The sequence below is a fragment of the Procambarus clarkii genome, chromosome 91 (genome assembly GCF_040958095.1).
Source record: "Procambarus clarkii isolate CNS0578487 chromosome 91, FALCON_Pclarkii_2.0, whole genome shotgun sequence".
Classification (NCBI taxonomy): domain Eukaryota; kingdom Metazoa; phylum Arthropoda; class Malacostraca; order Decapoda; family Cambaridae; genus Procambarus; species Procambarus clarkii.
The window spans coordinates 5,550,552-5,572,519 of NC_091240.1; the positions used below are offsets into that span (position 1 = coordinate 5,550,552).

Below are 21,968 nucleotides of genomic sequence, written 5' to 3' on the forward strand. Positions count from 1 at the left end.
GAGCAGATGTCTGTGTCAGAGCATACCCAGGAGAAGTCCCAACTCAACTCAACATACAGCCTGCTTCAATTAAGCAGTTCAGCTCCAGAAAAAGGGAGTAATGGAAAATCGAGGCTGTCTTGGGAAAATTCACCATGTGGAAAAGGAATCACATGGAAAAATGAAACTGATCTTGGAGAAATAGTAGAAACATGTGAAAAGCAAAATTGCCATGATAACTGTGTGAAAGCAGCTACCTTTATTGACAATTCTATTCATGCTACTAATGATAATGTAGATAGGAGTGTGAAATATGATCTAAAACAAAGTGAAATAAATGAGATAGTACCTTGGAGAGATAAATTTGCATACTCCAGTGACACATATGTAGAACATAGTCATAAGACTGAAATTTCTGAGTTTCCTGTAAGACTATATTTGGAGTGTTTTCATTTTTTGTCCAGAGATGTGTTCTTATTACTTATACATGTTTGGTGTAATTAATACCATAAATCTCAAGTGTCATACATTTTACTTTAAAAAAATGCCATTGATCTTCAATCTATTGCATTTTTTTTTCTTGGAGGTGGAAGTGTTACGTACTCCTAGCAGAATACTTATATAAATTTAAAATAAATATTATTTTATTTTATCATTGCATGTATATGTACACACATTGTGTTTTGGGTAAATTGTCGTGTGGTTTGGCAGCGTCAGTGGATAAGAGCGCGGTTGTCTCTGCACACGTCTATTACTTGATTGATACGGGAAAGCTGGACCTGTTCAGTTTGAGAGTTCCAGATGTCACTTTATTTTAGTTAGAAAATGTTTCATATACTGTAATTAAACAGGTGTCATTGTACTTATATATTTTGTAAGTAACTATTATATGTAACTTGCAGTCTTATGTGTTTTGAGAACAAGTGGTTGTTCAATTAGTTTATAATATTAAAAAGTCCTTAGTTTCCATCCCTCATCCTGGGATGAGGCAGACGGGAGGTGTGAATGTGGGTGGCGACAGAGCGAGAGTTCAGTAGCTTCGGGGAACTGGGAGGAGGAACAAGTGGGAGATAAGTCTGTTATTATTCATTTGTTGCCATAATTACTATTATATATATTGTGACATGACTATACAATCATATTCTATAAGTTAACTTTACCATCTGTGTTTATATTATACTGTTTTGAATATATAGCTATCATATTGTGTATCTATTCTTCAGTCCTAAACGAAGATTGTTAATTATGTGCTCAGTACCTATTAAGGGGTTATACTGGTGATTCGCTATTGAGAACAGCAGTTGTGTCGTAACCCTAGACTTATTAAAATTTGGCTGCTGTAGGATCACGAGCCGTAACGTACGATAGGTAACAGCAGCATACACTGTAATTAAGGATAATGCTTTTCAACACAAAAATGAAGAAAAAGCGCGTATTGAGAACGATGCCTCATCAACGCAAGTAGAGTTAACTGCCATTGTTATGGCGTTAAGATTCCTTGAAAGAAACACTAATGGTGCAGTGATCTGCACTGATTCAAAAGCAGCACTGCAAAGCCTAAGTAAAAATCGGGCTGAAAATCTTGCGATAGTCGCTGAGATCAAGAGCGCTGTGAGGGTACTAACCAACCAGGGAAGAGCCGTCAAGTTTCTGTGGATCCCCTCCCATGTTGGAATGTGTGGGAATGAACGAGCAGATGTGCTGGCTGCTGAAGGAGACCATATTGAATACTTCATACCCAAGACTCTTCTACAAATTAGAGGTATTGTCAGGCAACATCACCGTGACAAGGTAACTGAGGAAAGGAGGATAGAAGCACAAACCAGTGAATCTGTACGATGGTACAACATGGTTGCCGCTGGCAGTCCCAATCATTATGGCCGAAGAGGAGGAGGACGCGGGAGAGAATCAGTAATAGCGAGAATCCGTCTTGGATACAAATATCCATGGAGATTCGGAATGGAAACAACAGTTGATCAGCGAAGTTGCAGAATCTGTGGTGAGAGTGATGGACACCGCCTTGACCACTATCTACGTGAATGTGAACACCTGAGAGACATTAGAAATGTGTAGAATAATAAACCCCACATTGAGTTGGGAAAACACTATTTGTCAAATATTGATACTGTTCTTAAAAGATTTCCCCATTTTGCACCCGTAAGATAACGAAAGATTTTAAGGGTTGATAGATGTTAATCTTCTTGTTTGAGGAGCTGTTCACTTGAGACAGTTAAGCAAGTCCCAGCTGTGTCTGGGTACAAGTGACAGGATGAACAACCCAGCGGGTTTTCTTCTTATTGGGGGAGTGTTGTACATGTTACTATGGCGGTGTGTCCACTCACAAGATGAGTGGCGCTGCCCAATACTGTCACTATGGCGGTGTGTCCACTCACAAGATGAGTGCCGCTGCCCAATAAACTCGCCCCTTGGGGCAAAATTTAAATTTAAGGTACGGGCTCCATGCTGGGGCCGCATACTCCAAGATTGGCCTTACACAAGTGGTATGCAAGGTTGTGAAAGATTCCTTACAAAAGTTTCTTCCATGTGTGAGGTTCTTCATTTGTATTTCAGCACATGTTGATGTGTGCATAGATGAATAGGGTGAAGTATTTATTTATAAACACTCCGATGCTTTCGCATGGCGGCTTCTTCAGTCCACCATGGTGGCGGGTGGGCGGGGGTGGATTACTTTGTGGGCGGCGGGGTGTGAGGAAAGGGGGGGGGGAGGTGTAGTGGAGGTGTAAGGGTGGGGGGGGGGAGGTATATAATGTCTCAAGTGTGTCCCTCAAGACAACCTTGACTGTGTACAAGGCGCCCCTGTTCAACATTGACGTAACTGGGATACCAATGGTGAGTGACTGGGGGGGCTAACACCCCCTTCCCTCCCTCTTCCCCCCACCACCTCCCCACAAAGGTCAACATAGACAATAACCTCGGAATGGTCCATGTGCGCGACACGCGGACGGGGCATTTTACCAGTAACAGGGCAGTTTAGCGCAGTGGTCTACGGCCTCGGCTCGCAACCGAGAGACCTGGCTCAAGCTCCCTCCCCTTCCCCCCGGGTGACACAAAAACGGTTGGGCAGGTTTCTTATCAGTTAAATAGGTACGCGGTAGTTAGGCCAGTGTTGTGGGGGGGCCACCTACGGTACAATTACCCGTACGGTACACGAAGATACAATGTACCGTATAGGTAAAGAAAGAGTTTCTCATCCACTCGCTACATAGACAACAAGACACACAGAAATCACACTAACGTGATGCATCAAATGAACAAATTTGTTCAGTCGATTAAGGCAGTGTCTGGGATGCTCCCGGACGCAGGTTCGAATCCTCGTCACGGCCCTTGTGGATTTGTTCATTAGACAACAGGACTCCCATAACCGGGGGCATAAATAGCTGGCTCACTACACACAATGACCTTAATAAATGTGTTCAGAATATCTTTGTGAATGGATATTATCCTACACATACATATATGTTCGTGATGATCCCAACACAACACCCAAATTGATGTATAAGAAAGAGGACACTGGAAATTTGAACAATATGTAAGAATTTAAGCAGGCGATGAGTCACAATAACGTGGCTAAAGAAAGTTGACCAGACTACACACTAGAAGGTGAAGGGACGACGACGTTTCGGTCCGTCCTTGACCATTCTCAATCGACTTGAGAATGGTCCAGGACGGACCGAAACGTCGTCGTCCCTTCACCTTCTAGTGTGTGGTTTGGTCAACGTAAGAATTTAAACTTATTATTTAAGTTTAAAATTTAACGAATTTAACGTTTAATAACGTCAGCAAAATTCGGTAAAATTTGCAAAAAAAAACGAAAGATTCAAAACAAAGACTAGGAAAAAAATTAATCTAAAACATCAAATAACTTTATAAACGCAAAGACTGAAAACCTTGTAATTAAAAAAGTCTGATTCGTATTTCTCTTAAATTTGACATTCAGGAAAATTGGCTAAATTCCCCCCTCCCCCCCTCCGAAAAAAATTCCTAATTGGTAATTAATTTAATTGACTGGTGTTTACTATCGTCAAACAACCCTCACGTGACTGAAGGAATACATTGCTTTAGTTTGTAAACTATTTTAGATTAAGCAATTAAACTATTTTCATGAATATAAATATTCTTGTATATTATATATATATATATATATATATATATATATATATATATATATATATATATATATATATATATATATATATATATATTGTATAAATGAGTTTACTTTTTAACTATTTTTAGCTATCATTCAAACTTCACCAGATCCTTAAATCTTTGCAGTGACTACAGATTATTTGATGTTGAAATATATTTATTGTACGAGATTATAGTGTGAGTGAATATGAGTGAGTCAGATCAATGACTCAAGCTTGACTCACGTGTTTCTTATCTTCATCTTCACTCGAGACTGAAGCTGGACAAACAACCTGGAGTCTTAGGTATATTGTATATCACTGCGTTATCGTCCATTACAAGTATGCTGCCTGCAAGATATCGAGTCTGTTATATAGAATAAATATAGCAGAGAAAGTATAGCTTGTTGGCTTAGATAACGGAAAAAATGACTTCATGTCATGGAGAAACTGCATTTAATATGTTAGCACGCCCGTTTAAAGTCGAGCTCAAGCTCTTGGTCCCAGAGTGGGGAGGAGTTTTACTGGTAATGTAATGCATTACTACTACTGTTAGCTCAGTAGCCAGTACATACGAGTTCATGTGTAAGAGTCTTGCAGTAAACTACAAGCCAACGCCACAAGGTTTAGTAATAAGTGTAAACACTTATTATTTGACATCTTATTAATTTACTTTTATATTGGGCATTTACTCGACCTCGAATATTACATGGCATTTTGACGTCAAAATCCCCCCAACGGACAAAACATGAGGTACTATAGATCAAAGCTGTTCACACACACACATCAGAATCAGAAGGAAAACAACAGCGAAAGAACAGGTATTGAAACTTAGAACACGCGAGAACAGGTATACAGAGAATGACAAAGAGGTGTGTGAAGAACTCAACAAGAGGTTCCAGGAGGTCTTCACAATAGAACAAGGTGAGGTCACTGTGCTAGGAGAAAGGGAGGTAAACCAGGCGGCCTTGGAAGAGTTCGAAATTACGAGAGGAGGAGGTCAAGAGACACCTGCTGGATCTGGATGTTAGAAAGGCTGTTGGTCCAGACGGGATCTCACCATGGGTACTGAAAGAGTGTGCAGAGGCACTTTGCTTGCCACTCTCCATAGTGTATAGTAGGTCACTGGAGACGGGAGACCTACCAGAAATATGGAAGACGGCGAATGTGGTCCCAATATACAAAAAGGGCGACAGGCAAGAGGCACTGAACTACAGGCCAGTGTCCTTGACTTGTATACCATGCAAGGTGATGGAGAAGATCGTGAGAAAAAACCTGGTAGCACATCTGGAGATTTGACAAATCGCCAACATGGGTTCAGGGAGGGTAAATCTTGCCTTACTGGCTTAATAGAATTCTACGACTAGGTGACAAAGATTAAGCAAGAAAGAGAAGGCTGGGCGGACTGCATTTTCTTGGATTGTCGGAAAGCCTTTCACACAGTACCGCATAAGAGGCTGGTACATAAGCTGGAGAGACAGGCAGGTGTAGCTGGTAAGATGCTCCAGTGGATAAGAGAGTACCTAAGCAATAGGAAGCAGAGAGTTACGGTGAGGGGTGAGACCTCCGATTGGCGTGAAGTCACCAGTGGAGTCCCACAGGGCTCTGTACTCGGTCCTATCTTGTTTCTGATATATGTAAATGATCTCCCGGAGGGTATCGATTCATTTCTCTCAATGTTTGCGGAAGATGCCAAAATTATGAGGATTAAGACAGAAGAGGACTGTTTGAGGTTTCAAAAAGACCTAGACAAGCTGAAGGAATGGTCGAATAATGGTTGTTAGAGTTTAACCCAACCAAATGTAATGTAATGAAGATAGGTGTAGGGAGCAGGAGGCCAGATACAAGGTATCATCTGGGAGAGGAAATTCTTCAGGAGTCAGAGAAAGAAAAAGACTTGGGGGTTGATATCACGCCAGACCTGTCTCCTTCAGCACATATCAAGAGGATAACATCAGCGGCATATGCCAGGCTGGCCAACATACGAACGGCATTCAGAAACTTGTGTAAAGAATCATTCAGAACTTTGTATACCACATATGTCAGGCCAATCCTGGAATATGCAGCCCCAGCATGGAGTCCATATCTAGTCAAGGATAAGACTAAACTGGAAAAGGTTCAAAGGTTTGCCACCAGACTAGTACCCGAGCTGAGAGGTATGAGCTACGAGAAGAGACTACGGGAATTAAACCTCACCTCGCTGGAAGACAGAAGAGTTAGGGGGGACATGATCACCACATTCAAGATTCTCAAGGGAATTGATAGGGTAGATAAAGACAGGCTATTAAACACAAGGAGCACACGCACAAGGGGGGACAGGTGGAAAATGAATGCCCAAATGAGCCACAGAGATATTAGAAAGAACTTTTTTAGTGTCAGAGTGGTTGACAAATGGAATGCACTAGGAAGTGATGTGGTGGAGGCTGACTCCATACACAGTTTCAAATGTAGGTATGATAGAGCCCAGTAGGCTCAGGAACCTGTACACCTGTTGATTGACAGTTGAGAGGCGGGACCAAAGAGCCAGAGCTCAACCCCCGCAAACACAACTAGGTGAGTACAATTAGGTGAATACACACACACGTCCTGTTTTCTACGTGTGGGTCGCGCGGTAAAAGTTCGATTCGGAGTGTTTTAGCAGCCTATTTATTTTAGCACGACGTATCCAATATAACACACACACACACATAACACGATATAACACACATTTCCACACGTATCCCCTGGTGGTGTAGAGCAGGAGACACCCCGGACACACACACACACATTTACACAAGTGTCACGGACCCCAGATGGCCGTATCTCAATTAACAAAATTTTAGCGAGAGAATTACCATACGAGTTTGTGAGAAAATTCTTTACTCAAGGAACGTATATGCGTATTACTGTATGCCAAGTATACTATACCTAGTAATTAGCTGTGTTAGTTTACTAATACATATATACGTATATGTCGAGTGGGGGGTCAGGTTAGAGGGAAGTGGATACATTTCATACGAGCCATGTTGCCAAGCCTATGTTAGTACCAATGTGTATGTATACACATACATACAATGTGTATGTATCAATAGTACCAATATGCACAGTTTGTTGATCCCAAATTGGCGGCTTTAAGAGCCAGGAATTATACACAGGAGGGAGGGAATTATTAGGGGTAAAGCGCCAAGCCATTACGACTATACAGCGCTGGGAAGGGATTAGGGTTTGGGATGGGAGGGGGAGTGAGGGGAGGAGGAAAGGTGCCCAAGCACTTGGTGGACGGTCGGGGGATTGAACGCCGGCCTGCATGAAGCGAGACCGTCACTCTACCGTCCAGTATAGTGTTATTTACAGAGTGATGGGAGCCCCGAGTGAAAGCGTGACTGCAAGTGGAGCACATCTGATGGCCTGTGAGTGCTCACGAGTGCCACCAGACCAGCACGGTTTGTACAGCTGTCGGGTGACTGTCGTCTCGTGGCCCGGTCACCAGGTGACTGACTGGTGCTCGGACAAACGTGTACTCACCTAGTTGTGCTTGTGCTTGCAAAGAGCCAAAGTTGAGCTCTGGCTCTTTGGTCCCGCCTCTCAACTGTCAATCAACAGGTTCCTGAGCCTACTGGGCTCTATCATATCTACACTTGAAACTGTGTATGGAGTCAGCCTCCACCACATCACTGCCTAATGCATTCCACCTGTTAACTACCCTGACACTGAAAAGTTCTTTCTAACGTCCCTGTGGCTCATGTGGGTACTCAGTTTCCACCTGTGTCCCCTTGTTCGCGTCCCACCCGTGTTAAACAGTTTATCTTCATCTACTCTGTCAATTCCTCTGAGAATTGTGTAGGTAGTGATCATGCCTCCCCAGCTTACTCTTCTGTCTTCCAGTGTAGTGAGGTGCATTTCCCGCAGCCTTTCCTTGTAACTCATGCCTCTTAGTTCTGGGACTAGCCTAGTGGCATACCTCTGAACTTTTTCAAGCTTCGTCATGTGCTTGACAAGGTACGGGCTCCATGCTGGGGCCGCATACTCCAGGATTGGTCTTACATATGTGGTTACCTTACCTTGAGGTGCTTCTGGGGCTTAGCGTCCCCGCGGCCCGGTCGTCGACCAGGCCTCCTGGTTGCTGGACTGATCAACCAGGCTGTTGGACAAGATTCTGAATGTGGTGTACAAGGTTCTGAATGATTCCTTACACAGGTTCCTGAACGCTGTTCTGATATTAGCCAGCCTCGCATATGCCGCAGACGTTATTCTTTTTATGTGGGCTTCAGGAGACAGGTTTGGTGTGATATCAACTCCTAGATCTTTCTCTCTGTCCGTTTCATGAAGTACTTCCTCCCCCATTCGGTATCCTGTGTCTGGCCTCCTGTTTCCACCACCAAGTTTCATGACCTTATATTTACTCGGGTTGAACCTTAATAGCCATTTGTTGGACCATTCATTCAGTCTGTCTAGGTCATCTTGTAGCCTCATACTATCTTCCTCCTCCTTAATCCTCCTCATAATTTTTGCATCAGCAGCAAACAATGAGAGAAACGATTCTTTACCCTCTGGGAGATCATTTACATATATCAAACAGTATAGGCCCAAGGACTGACCCCTGCGGGACTCCACTGGTGATGTCTCGCCAGTCTGAGACCTCACCCCTCACAGTGACTCCCTCGTCTTCTGTTGCTTAGGTACTCCCTTATTCAATGGAGTACCTTCCATTTCAATCTCTCTCTGAGACAGAGAGAGAGAGAAAGAGACTGACTTTGAAAAAGATTGCTCGCGTAAGAGGCAAATTCTCAATTTTTAATCAAGCTCAACTTCTCCCTAATTTGTCCCTGTACCACTCACAATTCTATCCACTTCTGGAGGCTTCTTAACTCAATACAAGTTGCTAAGAAACCTTTCAATTATTCTAAAAATATTAACTTTAATATTAAAATATACCAGAGATGCTTTCAGTCACTTGAGCAAATCAATTACTGTGCACAAACTAGTATCATAAGATAGTGATGCATTTAGTGAATATAGCAACACTTTGCTCCACATAACAGCACTTCAATGGAAAATTTTGGGGGGACGGTTTCCTAGAGGCATTTAAGGAAAACTAAACCTTGATCAATGCCTTTAATATTAGCTAGAACTGTCGCGTAATTTGTGAATATATTGCCAGTGGTGTTATGTCATGTTCTCCCCCCCCCCCCTCTCCTTTCTTCCTGTTCGACCAACGTACTATTCGACCTCCCTCATTGCTGGAGCCTCTATATCCGACCTCCCCCTGTTCGACCCTCCCACTGCAACCCGTCCTCGACTCAAGTCCATTACATCCAGCGGTCAACCCCACAGACGCATTCATAAATTTTAACATGCTGTTCATTCAAAACGGGAATTTTCTCAAGTATAAATTAATATTATAATATATTGGCATATTGTGTATATATAGGCATAGGTTAGGTTAGGTTAGGTGTTTAGGTTCTGTTGGTGATTATTTGTATTTGTAGTACGTGGGTGAAGCATTTACAGCGTTGTGGTTCGAACAAAAGTCGTCAGTGAAGCACTTGTCCCGGAAGTGTTCGGACGTCACCAGTTGTGAGTCGTGTGTAAACTGTTTTCATTCATAAACAGCGGGGGGAGGGGGGGTTGGTGGGTGGATGGAATCACTTTTGGATCTTTGTTTGGAGAACGGGCTGCCCACTGCAACCCGACCTCATAAATAATGGCCAAAGTCCATTCCATGCACCCGTCAACCCCCCTGTTTATGAATGAAAAACGGTTTACACACGACTGACAACTGATGACGTCCGAACACTTCCGGAACAAGTGCTTCACTGACGAATTTTGTTCGAACCACAACGCTGTAAATGCTTCACCCACGTACTACAAATACAAATAATCGCCAACAGGACCTTAACACCTAACCTAACCAGTGCCTTAATAAACACAATATGCTAATATACAACAATACTAATTTATATTTGAGAAAATTCCTATTTTAAATAAAGAGAATAGTAATTTTTTTTAATGCGTCTTTGGGATCGACCGCTGGATGGAATGGACTTGGTCTGCGGACGGGTTGGGCACTGCTCCCCCGCCCCCCCCCCCTCCCACTGCTCAACACGCACATAAATAACTTGACACATAAAAGTCTACACAGTTTATTGTTCTTGAAATCGACTTGTGAATATTTTTTTTCGAGAGAAATCACTTATTTGTAATACATCCAGATGGTCACACCGTACGGACACACGCACACAGTGGCTGGCAGACACGCACACACACAAAGTAGTGCACATGCGCACACGAAGGAGGCCACACGCACACGAAGTAGTGCACATGCGTACACGAAGGAGGCCACACGCACACGAAGAGGAGGACACAGAGGAAGAGGACACGGGAGCCACTCACCTGAGGCCGTTGACGAAGAACTTCTCGGTGATGTAGTCGCGGCAGTTGGAGTTCTCGAAGGCCAGGTAGAACTTGTAGTCCCTGTTGAGCATCTCGAAGCACTTGGCGGAGTTGGACCTCGGGCAGCGCTTGGTGCCGCAGGCGCCGAAGATGTCCACCCCGATGTACTTGCCCAGCTCCTTGGCGTACTGGAGGCGGTTGTTCCGCGCGCCGCAGTTGGACACGAACCACGCCACTTGCTTGGTCTTGTTCGCGGCGTAGTTGATCTCCTGCGGCTTCTGGCGGAGGGAGTTGTCGTAGTAGACCCACTTCTCGTAGGGCGCCACGATGTCGGAGTCGTGGCGGTAGGTGGCGGTCCAGTTGAAGACGTTCCTGTTGGTGAAGTGCTGAGTGTGTAGCGGGCACTCCAGCATGAACATGACCCACACCTGGCGCGGGTCGCGGCTGTGGGCCGGCATGCTGAAGTGGTCCTTGTACATGATGGCGTCGGCCGAGGTCAGCTCCGAGCGGCTCCCCGTCAGCACGCACGTGTCCACCGGGCACTTCAGCTTCAGGAACTGCCCGCGGCCCGCCCTCAGGCCCCACGAGTTCATCCCGTTGTACATCAGGATTTTCTTAAAGTACGGGAGGGCCTTGTCCGGGGCGGCGGGGTCCGGGTGGTCCTCCAGCAGGAGGGGCGGCGGCGGCCGGAACATGAGCTGGTCCACGATGCGGTCGTCAGGGTCCTCCTCGGGCCACAGCCGCTCCCGCCGGACCCACTGCTCCGGCTCCACCGGCGCCTCCGGCCGCATCTCCCCGCCCTTCAGGTACCAGGGCCGGCGGCGCGGGGGTAGCGTGGTGAGGGTGATGTTGGGCAGGGGCTGGGGGCGGGGCGCGGAGGGCAGCACCGGCGGGTACGGGTCTGGGCTGCCCTGGCCCTCCCCGGCGGGATGGGCGCCGCTCTCCGCGCCCTCCTCCGCCACCTCGATGACCGGGTGGTCGAGGTGGGGGGCGCGACGCAGGGCGAGGGGCGAGGGCGCGGGGGCGTGGAGCCAAGCGCCCCCCGGCTGGTGGACGGACACCAGGAGGAGGGAGAAGGTGGTGGCCGCCGACAGGTAGAGCAGCCCGCGGCGCAGCGACACCCGGGGCATCCTGCCGCCTACCCTCCCACCATCACCTGCACCACTGCAACCAGAAACACCTCACAGTTAGTCAGGGCGGGATGTACACAACACCTTAACTCCACACACAATAAAACTATGACCAACAGCACCTATAACCACTTGGAGCATCGGGGCTCGAACGCCGACCTACCAAGTTGTTAGGTCGTCGCTCTACCGACCAGGCCAAGTGGTAACGAGTGTAGGCCTACCGACAATACACACAACAACTGCTTAAGTCTAAAAATCAGCGAGAGATCTGTCGTCAGCTTTTCCGTTGTTGCGTCACCGGCCTGAAGAGAAATTCGAGGATTATTAAATGAAGCAGAGAAGGAATATAATGGTGTGACAACTTTACCAGCAAAAGATGTATTGTGTGATTCCACACAACAAGAGCTGTAATTGTATCTGTTAAATATAAAACACCTGTGATTGTATCTGTCATATGTAAAGATTAATGTAGCCAGAGAACAAGAGGAATTAGAAATTGTAAAGTGTACGCCAGACAAGTGACTGGCAGAGCTTACATGTGGACCACATATCTGACCTGAGAGAGCTTGCGAGTGAGTGTGAGAGAGACACTTACATGTGGGACAGATGTACATCTGCCTGGGGTCATGGAGGAAGATCACTACAATACTAGAACAGGGGGGGGGGGGTTAGAATTAGTGCATAATAAGAATACACAGCTTGATCAAATACGGTGTATGAAGATAACTCAGTTCCCCCTAGAAGATAATGACAGGGATAATTAATAATAATAATAATAATTAATTAACTTTATCAGACACAGGCAGCCAGTGTGTGTGGACTTACCTAGTTGTACTCTTCCTAGCTGTGCTTGCGGGGGTTGAGCTTCGGCTCTTTAGCCCAATACCTGTGTTATTCCCTTTTTTTCCCTTTCCGTGTTTCGTAATACAAAAATTTTGTGAGATAGAAGGGATGGGAGAGAGACGATGGAGGGGAAAGGTAGGAGGTAGATGGGAAGACTAGGAAGGAGGGGAGAATCTGAAGAGAACAGAAGGAAGAGGAAGCAGGGGGTGGGGGGTGTGGGGGCCCAGGAGTTGGGGTGTGGGGGCCCAGGAGTTGGGGTGTGGGGGCCCAGGAGTGGGGGTGTGGGGGCCCAGGAGTGGGGGTGTGGGGGCCCAGGAGTGCGGGTGTGGGGGCCCAGGAGTGGGGGTGAGGGGGGTTGTGGGAGCCCAGGAGGGGGGGGGGTGTGGGGTGACCAGAAGCCCCAATCAGGACAGAGGTGAGCACTCGGCCGCCGACTGACACTTAGGAAAATTGCCTCCAATGAATTATATGTCAAGCGGGTTTTTTTCCGGGTCCGCGGCTTTTTTTGTTTGTTTGCCCGCGTGTAGATTTCTCATTCTCTCTCTTCCTCTCTTATTACCTATCATTTGCTCTCTTATTACCCGTAATTTACTCCCGTCTCATTTGCTCAGCCTCTCCCACTGTCCCCAACCTCACCCCTCCCTCTCTGTTAGGAGGGATCATCTCCCCCCCTCCCACCCTAACCATCCCATCCACTTTTCTGTCTCCTTGTCCCCTAATCACATGTCAAAATGTTCACAACTTATATTTCAAGCAAATAAACAACCCCCCCTCCCTCCCTCCCTCCCTCACCCCCTCTCCCTCCCTCCCTCCGCCCCACCTCACCCCCCCCCTCTCCCTCCTTTCCCAGTCTTCTCCCTCTCCCTCCTTCCCAGCATCTGTTGCCTTCCTCACAGCTCCCTGACAAGAGGGAGCCAGCTTAGCTTACCTGCCAACACCCCCACACAGCGTGTCAGCAAGGCGGACAGTCCGCCGCCTATCATAATATCGTAATTCATACTAAGCTTCTCATTTCGAAGTTTTTTATCCCTTCGCCTCTGCCTCTTAATCTTCTTCACTAGAACAAAAAAAAAGGTAGCATTCCAACACCTGCAGAATGAATCAATTTCTTGTCAAAGGCGGTCATTCACTGGTGTATTCACCTAGTTGTATTCACTTAGTTGTTCTTACGGGGATTGAGCTCTGTTCTTTCGGCCCGCATCTCAACTGTCAATCAATTGTTACTAACTACTATTTTTTTTTCCCACACCACACACGCGCGCGCTCACGCGGTGCGCGCGCGCATGCGCTCACCTATTCGTGCAGGCAGGCGCAAGCTACAGCATGCAATATGCACGGTGTGCAAACAACGGCATACAATACTCAACTGTTGTACAGTTGGGTCATAAATGAGCAATATCCATGTGGTCCCTCTGTGACCCACTTCTGCCTGTTAGGTAAACGCTTACCCATGTCCCTGCTCTTCCCTTCTACACACACACACACACACACGCCACACACACACACACACACACACACACACACACACACACACACACACACACACACACACACACACACACACACACACACGCCACACACACACACATACGCCACACACGCACACACATACGCCACACACGCACACACACGCCACACACGCACACATGCCACACACGCACACATGCCACACACGCCACACACGCGCGCGCGCACACACACACGCGCACACACACACACACGCGGGGAAAGAAAGGGCTCAGGGGAAAGACGGCCCAAGATATGATGGATTACATCACGCAGAAGTGCAAGGACGCAGCCAACAAGTTTGTCCCAGTCCAAAAGGAAAACAGAGAAATGAAGATGAGAAACCCATGGTTTAATCAAAGATGTAGGCTAGCTAAGCAGCAAAGTAAAAGGGCATGGAGAAACTATAGGAATAACAGGACACTGGAGAGCAGAGAAAGATACCAGAATGCCAGGAATGAATATGTCAGGATGAGAAGAGAGGCAGAAAGACAATACGAAAATGACATCGCAAGCAAGGCAAAGACTCAGCCTAAATTGTTGCATAGCCACATTAGGAGAAAAACAACAGTAAAGGAACAGGTTATGAGATTAAGGATAGGGGCGGAAGGATTCACTACAAATGACAAGGAAGTGTGTGAGGAATTGAATAAGAAATTCCAGGAGGTCTTCACCTTAGAACAAGGAGAAATTCCAGAGGTAAGTGAGGGAATAGCTAACCAGGAACCACTGGAAGAGTTTGAGATTACCAGTGGGGAAGTAAGGAAGTGTTTACTAGAGTTGGACGTGACGAAGGCTATAGGCCCAGATGGAATCTCCCCTTGGGTTCTAAAGGAAGGAGCAAGAGAACTGAGCCTACCACTCTCCATAGTGTATAACAAATCACTGGCAACAGGGGAACTGCCAGATATTTGGAAAGCAGCTAACGTAGTCCCGATATACAAGAAAGGGGATAGACAGGAGGCACTGAACTACAGGCCAGTGTCCCTAACCTGCATACCATGCAAGCTGATGGAGAAGATTGTGCGAAAAAAACTAGTGGAGCATCTGGAGCGAAGGAACTTTGTAACACAGCATCAACATGGGTTCAGGGATGGCAGGTCCTGCCTCACAGGGTTACTTGAATTCTACGACCAGGCAACAAAAATAAGGCAAGAAAGAGAAGGGTGGGCAGACTGCATATTTTTGGATTGTCAGAAAGCCTTTGATACAGTGCCACACAAGAGGCTAGTGCGAAAGTTGGAGATGCAGGCTGGAGTGAGAGGGAAGGTACTCCGGTGGATAGAGGAATACCTAAGCAACAGGAGACAACGAGTCTGTGTGAGGGGTGAGGTCTCAGATTGGCGAGACGTCACAAGTGGAGTCCCGCAGGGGTCAGTCCTTGGACCTATACTGTTTCTGGTATATGTAAATGATCTCCCAGAGGGTATAGATTCGTTCCTCTCAATGTTTGCCGACGATGCAAAAATTATGAGGAGGATTGAAACAGAGGATGATAGTAGGAGGCTACAAGATGACCTGGATAGACTGAGTGAATGGTCCAACAAATGGCTGTTGAAGTTCAACCCGAGTAAATGCAAAGTAATGAAACTAGGCAGTGGAAACAGGAGGCCAGGCACAGGATACAGAATAGGAGATGAAGTACTTAATGAAACAGACAGAGAGAAAGATCTAGGAGTTGATATCACACCAAACCTGTCTCCTGAAGCCCACATAAAGAGAATAACGTCTGCGGCATATGCGAGGCTGGCTAACATCAGAACGGCGTTCAGGAACCTGTGTAAGGAATCATTCAGAATCTTGTACACCACATATGTAAGACCAATCCTGGAGTATGCGGCCCCAGCATGGAGCCCGTACCTTGTCAAGCACAAGACGAAGCTGGAAAAAGTCCAAAGGTATGCTACTAGACTAGTCCCAGAACTAAGAGGCATGAGTTATGAGGAAAGGCTGCGGGAAATGCACCTCACGACACTGGAAGACAGAAGAGTAAGGGGGACATGATCACAACCTACAAAATCCTCAGGGGAATCGACCGGGTAAACAAGGATGAACTTTTCAACACTGGTGGGACGCGAACAAGGGGACACAGGTGGAAGCTGAGTACCCAAATGAGCCACAGAGACGTTAGAAAGAACTTTTTCAGTGTCAGAGTAGTTAGCAAATGGAATGCATTAGGAAGTGATGTGGTGGAGGCTGACTCCATTCACAGTTTCAAATGTAGATATGATAGAGCCCAATAGGCTCAGGAATCTGTACACCAGTTGATTGACGGTTGAGAGGCGGGACCAAAGAGCCAGAGCTCAACCCCCGCAAGCACAATTAGGTGAGTACAATTAGGTGAGTACACACACACACACACACACACACACACACACACGCCACACACACACACGCCACACACACACACACACGCCACACACGCACACATGCCACACACATGCCACACACGCACACATGCCACACACATGCCACACACGCACACACACACACACACATATTCCATTCCACTTGACCAAAGAACCAGAGCTCAACTCATCTAGTTGTGCATGCGGGGGTTGAGCTCTAGCTCTTTGGTCCCGCCTCTCAACCGTCAATCAACTGGTGTACAGGTTCCTGAGCCTATTGGGCTCTATCATATCTACACTTGAAGCTGTGGATGGAGTCAGTCTCCACCACATCACTGCCTAATGCATTACATTTGTCTACTACTCTGACACTAAAAAAAATTCTTTCTAACGTCTCTATGGCTCATTTGGGCACTCAGTTTCCACCTGTGTCCCCTAGTGCGTGTGCCCCTTGTGTTAAAAAGTCTGTCTTTATCTACCCTATCAATTCCTCTGAGAATCTTGTTTGTGGTGATCATGTCCCCCCTAACTCTTCTGTCTTCCAGAGACGTGAGGTTTAATTCCCGTAGTCTCTCCTCGTAGCTCATACCCCTCAGCTCGGGTACTAGTCTGGTGGCAAACCTTTGAACCTTTTCCAGTTTAGTCTTATCCTTGACTAGATATGGACTCCATGCTGGGGCTGCATACTCCAAGATTGGTCCGACAGTATGCATGTGCGTGCGTGTGTGTGTGTGTGTGTGTGTGTGTGTGTGTGTGTGTGTGTGTGTGTGTGTGTGTGTGTGTGTGTGTGTGTGTGTGTGTGTTTACTAGTTGTGTTTTTGCGGGGGTTGAGCTTTGCTCTTTCGGCCCGCCTCTCAACTGTCAATCAACTGTTTACTAACTAACTACTAACTACTTTTTTTTTTTTTCCCCACACCACACACACACACACACACACACACACACCAGGAAGCAGCCCGTGACAGCTGACTAACTCCCAGGTACCTATTTACTGCTAGGTAACAGGGGCACTTAGGGTGAAAGAAACTTTGCCAATTTGTTTCTGCCTCGTGCGGGAATCGAACCCGCGCCACAGAATTACGAGTCCTGCGCGCTATCCACCAGGCTACGAGGCCCCCGACGTGTGTGTGTATATGTGTGTGTGTGTGTGTATATGGGTGTGTGTGTATGTGTGTGTGTGTGTGTGTGTGTGTGTGTGTGTGTGTGTGTGTGTGTGTGTGTGTGTGTGTGTGTGTGTGTGTGTGTGTGTGTACTCACCTATATGTACTCACCTATATGTGCTTGCAGGATCGAGCATTGACTCTTGGATCCCGCCTTTCTAGCTATCGGTTGTTTACAGCAATGACTCCTGTCCCATTTCCCTATCATACCTAGTTTTAAAAGTATGAATAGTATTTGCTTCCACAACCTGTTCCCCAAGTGCATTCCATTTTTCTACTACTCTCACGCTAAAAGAAAACTTCCTAACATCTCTGTGACTCATCTGAGTTTCCAGTTTCCACCCATGTCCCCTCGTTCTGTTATTATTACGTGTGAACATTTCATCTATTTCCACTTTGTCAATTCCCCTGAGTATTTTATATGTCCCTATCATATCTCCTCTCTCCCTTCTTTTCTCTAGTGTCGTAAGGTTCAGTTCCTTCAGCCGCTCTTCATATCCCATCCCTCGTAGCTCTGGGACAAGCCTCGTCGCAAACCTCTGAACCTTCTCCAGTTTCTTTATGTGTTTCTTCAGGTGGGGGCTCCATGATGGCGCGGCATACTCTAAGACGGGTCTCACGTAGGCAGTGTAAAGCGCCCTAAAAGCTTCCTCATTTAGGTTTCTGAATGAAGTTCTAATTTTCGCCAGTGTAGAGTACGCTGCTGTCGTTATCCTATTTATATGTGCCTCAGGAGTTAGATTAGGTGTCACATCCACTCCCAGGTCTCTTTCTCGAATCGTTACAGGTAGGCTGTTCCCCTTCATTGTGTGTGTGTGTGTGTGTGTGTGTGTGTGTGTGTGTGTGAAGATTAAGAATGTGACAAGCCACATGGTCGACACTCCCGCCCTCTTTGTCACCTTCTTGTCACCCTTAAGGACAAGAGCGAAGCATTATTATCCTGAGATATACACCTCGCTACGAAGCCTCCCTCCCTTAATCCTCTCATCTCCCCCCCTCGCTCCTTCCCTTACCCTCTAATCCCTCAACCTTATTTATTCCCTCATAACTCCCATAACTCCCCTACACACACACACACACACACACACACACACACACACACACACACACACACACACACACACAATGTTCGGGGGCCGGTGGCCGAGCGGACAGCACGCTGAACACGTGATCCTGTGGTCCCAGGTTCGATACCGGGCGCCGGGGAGAAATAATGGGCAGAGTTTCTTTCACCCTATGCCCTTGTTACCTATCAGTAAATAGGTACCTGGGAGTTAGTCAGCTGTCACGGGTTGCGTCCTGGTGTGTGTATGTGGTGTGGGAAAAAAAGAAAGTAGTAGTAGTTAGAAACAGTTGATTGACAGTTGAGAGACGGGCTGAAAGAGCAGAGCTTAACGCCCCCCCCCAAGCACAACTAGGTGAATACACATACACTTCACTCCTAGCTGTCCCTCCCTCCCCCATGCCACCATTCCTTCCCCGTCCCATCCCAAATCCTTATCCTGACCCCTTCCCAGTGCTATATAGTCGTAATGGCTTGGCGCTTTCCCCCCAGATGATAATAATAATGCCTCCCTCCCCCAACAATTCCTCCGTTGTTCACTGTTAACTGCTTGATACCTGGTTGATGGGGTTCTGGGAGGTCTTCTACTCCCCAAGCCCGGCCCGAGGCCTCTCTGACTTGTGAGAGTTTGGTCCACCAGGCTGTTGCTTGGAGCGGCCCGCAGGCCCACATACCCACCACAGCCCGGTTGGTCCGGCACTCCTTAGAGAAAATGATCTAGTTCTCTCTTGGAGATGTCCACGGTTGTTCCGGCAATATTTCTTATGCTCCCTGGGAGGACGTTGAACATCCTCTGATGTTTATACAGTGTTCTCTGATTGTGACTATGGCACCTCTGCTCTTCACTGGTTCTATTCTGCATTTTCTTCCATATCGTTCACTCCAGTACGTTGTTATTTTACTGTGTAGATTTGGTACTTGGCCCCTCCAGTATCTTCCAGGTGTATATTATTTGATCTCTCTTTCGTCTTCTTTCTTGTGAGGACATTTGGAGAGCTTTGAGACGATCCCAATAATTTAGGTGCTTCATTGCGTCTATGTATGCCGTATATGTTCTCTGTATTCCCTCTATTTCAGCAATCTCTCCTGCTCTGAAGGGGAAGTGAGCACTGAGCAGTACTCAAGACGGGACAACAAGACGGGACGGGACGGGACAAGTAACTTGAAGAGTACAACCATTGTGATGGGATCCCTGGATTTGAAAGTTCTCGTAATCCATCCTATCATTTTTCTGGCTGACGCAATATTTGCTTGGTTATGCTCCCTAAACGTTAGGTCGTCAGACATCATTATTCCGAAATTATTTATATGTTGCTTTCCTATTATGGACACATTTGATTGTGTTTTGTACTCTGTATTATGTTTAAGGTCCTCATTTTTACCGTACCTGAGTACCTGGAACTTATCACTGTTAAACATCAAGTTATTTTCTGTTGCCCAGTCGAAAACTTTATTAATATCTACATGAAGTTTTACAATGTGTTCAGCCGAGGTAATTTTCATGTCGATTTTTGTGTCATCTGCAGAGGATGATACGAAGCTGTGACTTGTATTTTTGTCTATATCTGATACGAGAATAAGGAAAGGCAGTGGTGCAAGGACTGTACCCTGAGGTACAGAGCTTTTAACTACGCTTGGACTCTATTGTATATGGTTGACTGTTACTCGCCGAGTCCTGTTTGACAAAAAAAAAACTGAGTATCCAGCGTCCTACTTTACGAAGTCCGTGTATACCACATCAGCATTCTGTTTTTCTTCTAATGCCTCAGTGACTTTGTCGTAGTGGTCAAGTAGCTGTGTAGAGGGGCTATGTCTACTACTTTAAGTGCATTTAACTGTTAGACCCACGTCAATCCCCCCTCCCTCGCTTTCCTTTACACCTAAACCCCTCCCATATCTCCCTTTACCCGCCACGCTCCCATCACCCCCACCCATAATACACCCCCCTTGGTCGCTGTATCTCCAGCAACCCATTATATTCATGTCTTTTGTTTTTGTCAACTGCCGTAAGCCCATATCCCCATTTACTATTACTCTGGAGATGGGGGGGGGGATTGGCTGGAGAGGGGGGGAGATGGGGAGGGGGGGGAAGAGTGGGGGAGATGGGGAGGGAGGAAAGGGGGTGGAGGGTGGAAAGAGGGGGGGGGGAGGGGCAACCAGGATAGGGCAAGAGCCGTCTATAACACGTCTTGAATCAGAGGGGGAATTAGTTTAATAGGTACACCAGCAGCTTCTGAACCACCTCCCACAACCACTAGGTGTTGACCCTATTCCCGGGGGTCACCCCTGAGTGACCCTATTCCCGGGGGTGACCCTGGATGACCCTGGCCCCGGGGGTCACCCGGGGGAGGGCGTCGGCAGGCAATCTTTGTCACCAAACAGCGCGACAGCAAACAAAGATGGCTGCCAGAAAAGATCTGACATTATAAGAGAAAAAAAGGCGCCAAATGTGTAGACTCACGGCCCCGGGGGCCAGTCGTCGCCCCTTGCGCGGGCAAGTGATCGTTCTCAAATTGTCGCTCACTCTCAAGCGCTTCTTATATACAGGTCACTTTAGGTCACAATATTACCAGAATAGACAAATTCTTCACGGAAGGTCCTAAGCAGGGTAACAATAGTTCCTTATCACCTTCCTTATCGAGCTTAAGAAAACGTAATTTACATTCTTAAGACGAAGAATAAGGGGGTGACTTGAGTGTAATATATAAATGGATGACATTATAACAAAGGGAGATATTAATAAGGTGTTAAAATATATAAACACAAAACAATGGGTTGCAAATTACAGCCGGAGCATGCCACCCTCCAGACAGCCGGAGCATGCCACCCTCCAGACAGCCGGAGCATGCCACCCTCCAGACAGCCGGAGCATGCCACCCTCCAGACAGCCGGAGCATGCCACCCTCCAGACAGCCGGAGCATGCCACCCTCCAGACAGCCGGAGCATGCCACCCTCCAGACAGCCGGAGCATGCCACCCTCCAGACAGCTGGAGCATGCCACCCTCCAGACAGCCGGAGCATGCCACCCTCCAGACAGCTGGAGCATGGCCACCCTCCAGACAGCTGGAGCATGCCACCTTCCAGACAGCTGGAGCATGCCACCTTCCAGACAGCCGGAGCATGCCACCTTCCAGACAGCCGGAGCATGGCCACCCTCCAGACAGCCGGAGCATGGCCACCCTCCAGACAGCCGGAGCATGGCCATCCTCCAGACAGCCGGAGCATGCCACCTTCCAGACAGCCGGAGCATGGCCACCCTCCAGACAGCTGGAGCATGCCACCTTCCAGACAGCCGGAGCATGGCCACCCTCCAGACAGCTGGAGCATGGCCACCCTCCAGACAGCCGGAGCATGGCCACCCTCCAGACCGGAGCATGGCCACCCTCCAGACCGGAGCATGGCCACCCTCCAGACAGCC

At 47.2% G+C, this 21,968-nt stretch overlaps 1 protein-coding gene across 4 annotated transcripts in view; it reads right to left on the bottom strand.

Moving 5' to 3' along the window:
* LOC123773963 (glycoprotein 3-alpha-L-fucosyltransferase A) overlaps nucleotides 1-21,968 on the bottom strand; it is a 256,030-nt gene that overhangs the window by 83,744 nt on the left and 150,318 nt on the right. For all 4 annotated transcript variants that reach the window (XM_069318687.1, XM_069318686.1, XM_045767963.2 and 1 more), the window contains exon 2: nucleotides 10,500-11,663. In XM_069318687.1, coding sequence (XP_069174788.1) covers nucleotides 10,500-11,663 — 1,164 coding nt within the window. The remainder of the gene's footprint in view (nucleotides 1-10,499; nucleotides 11,664-21,968) is intronic.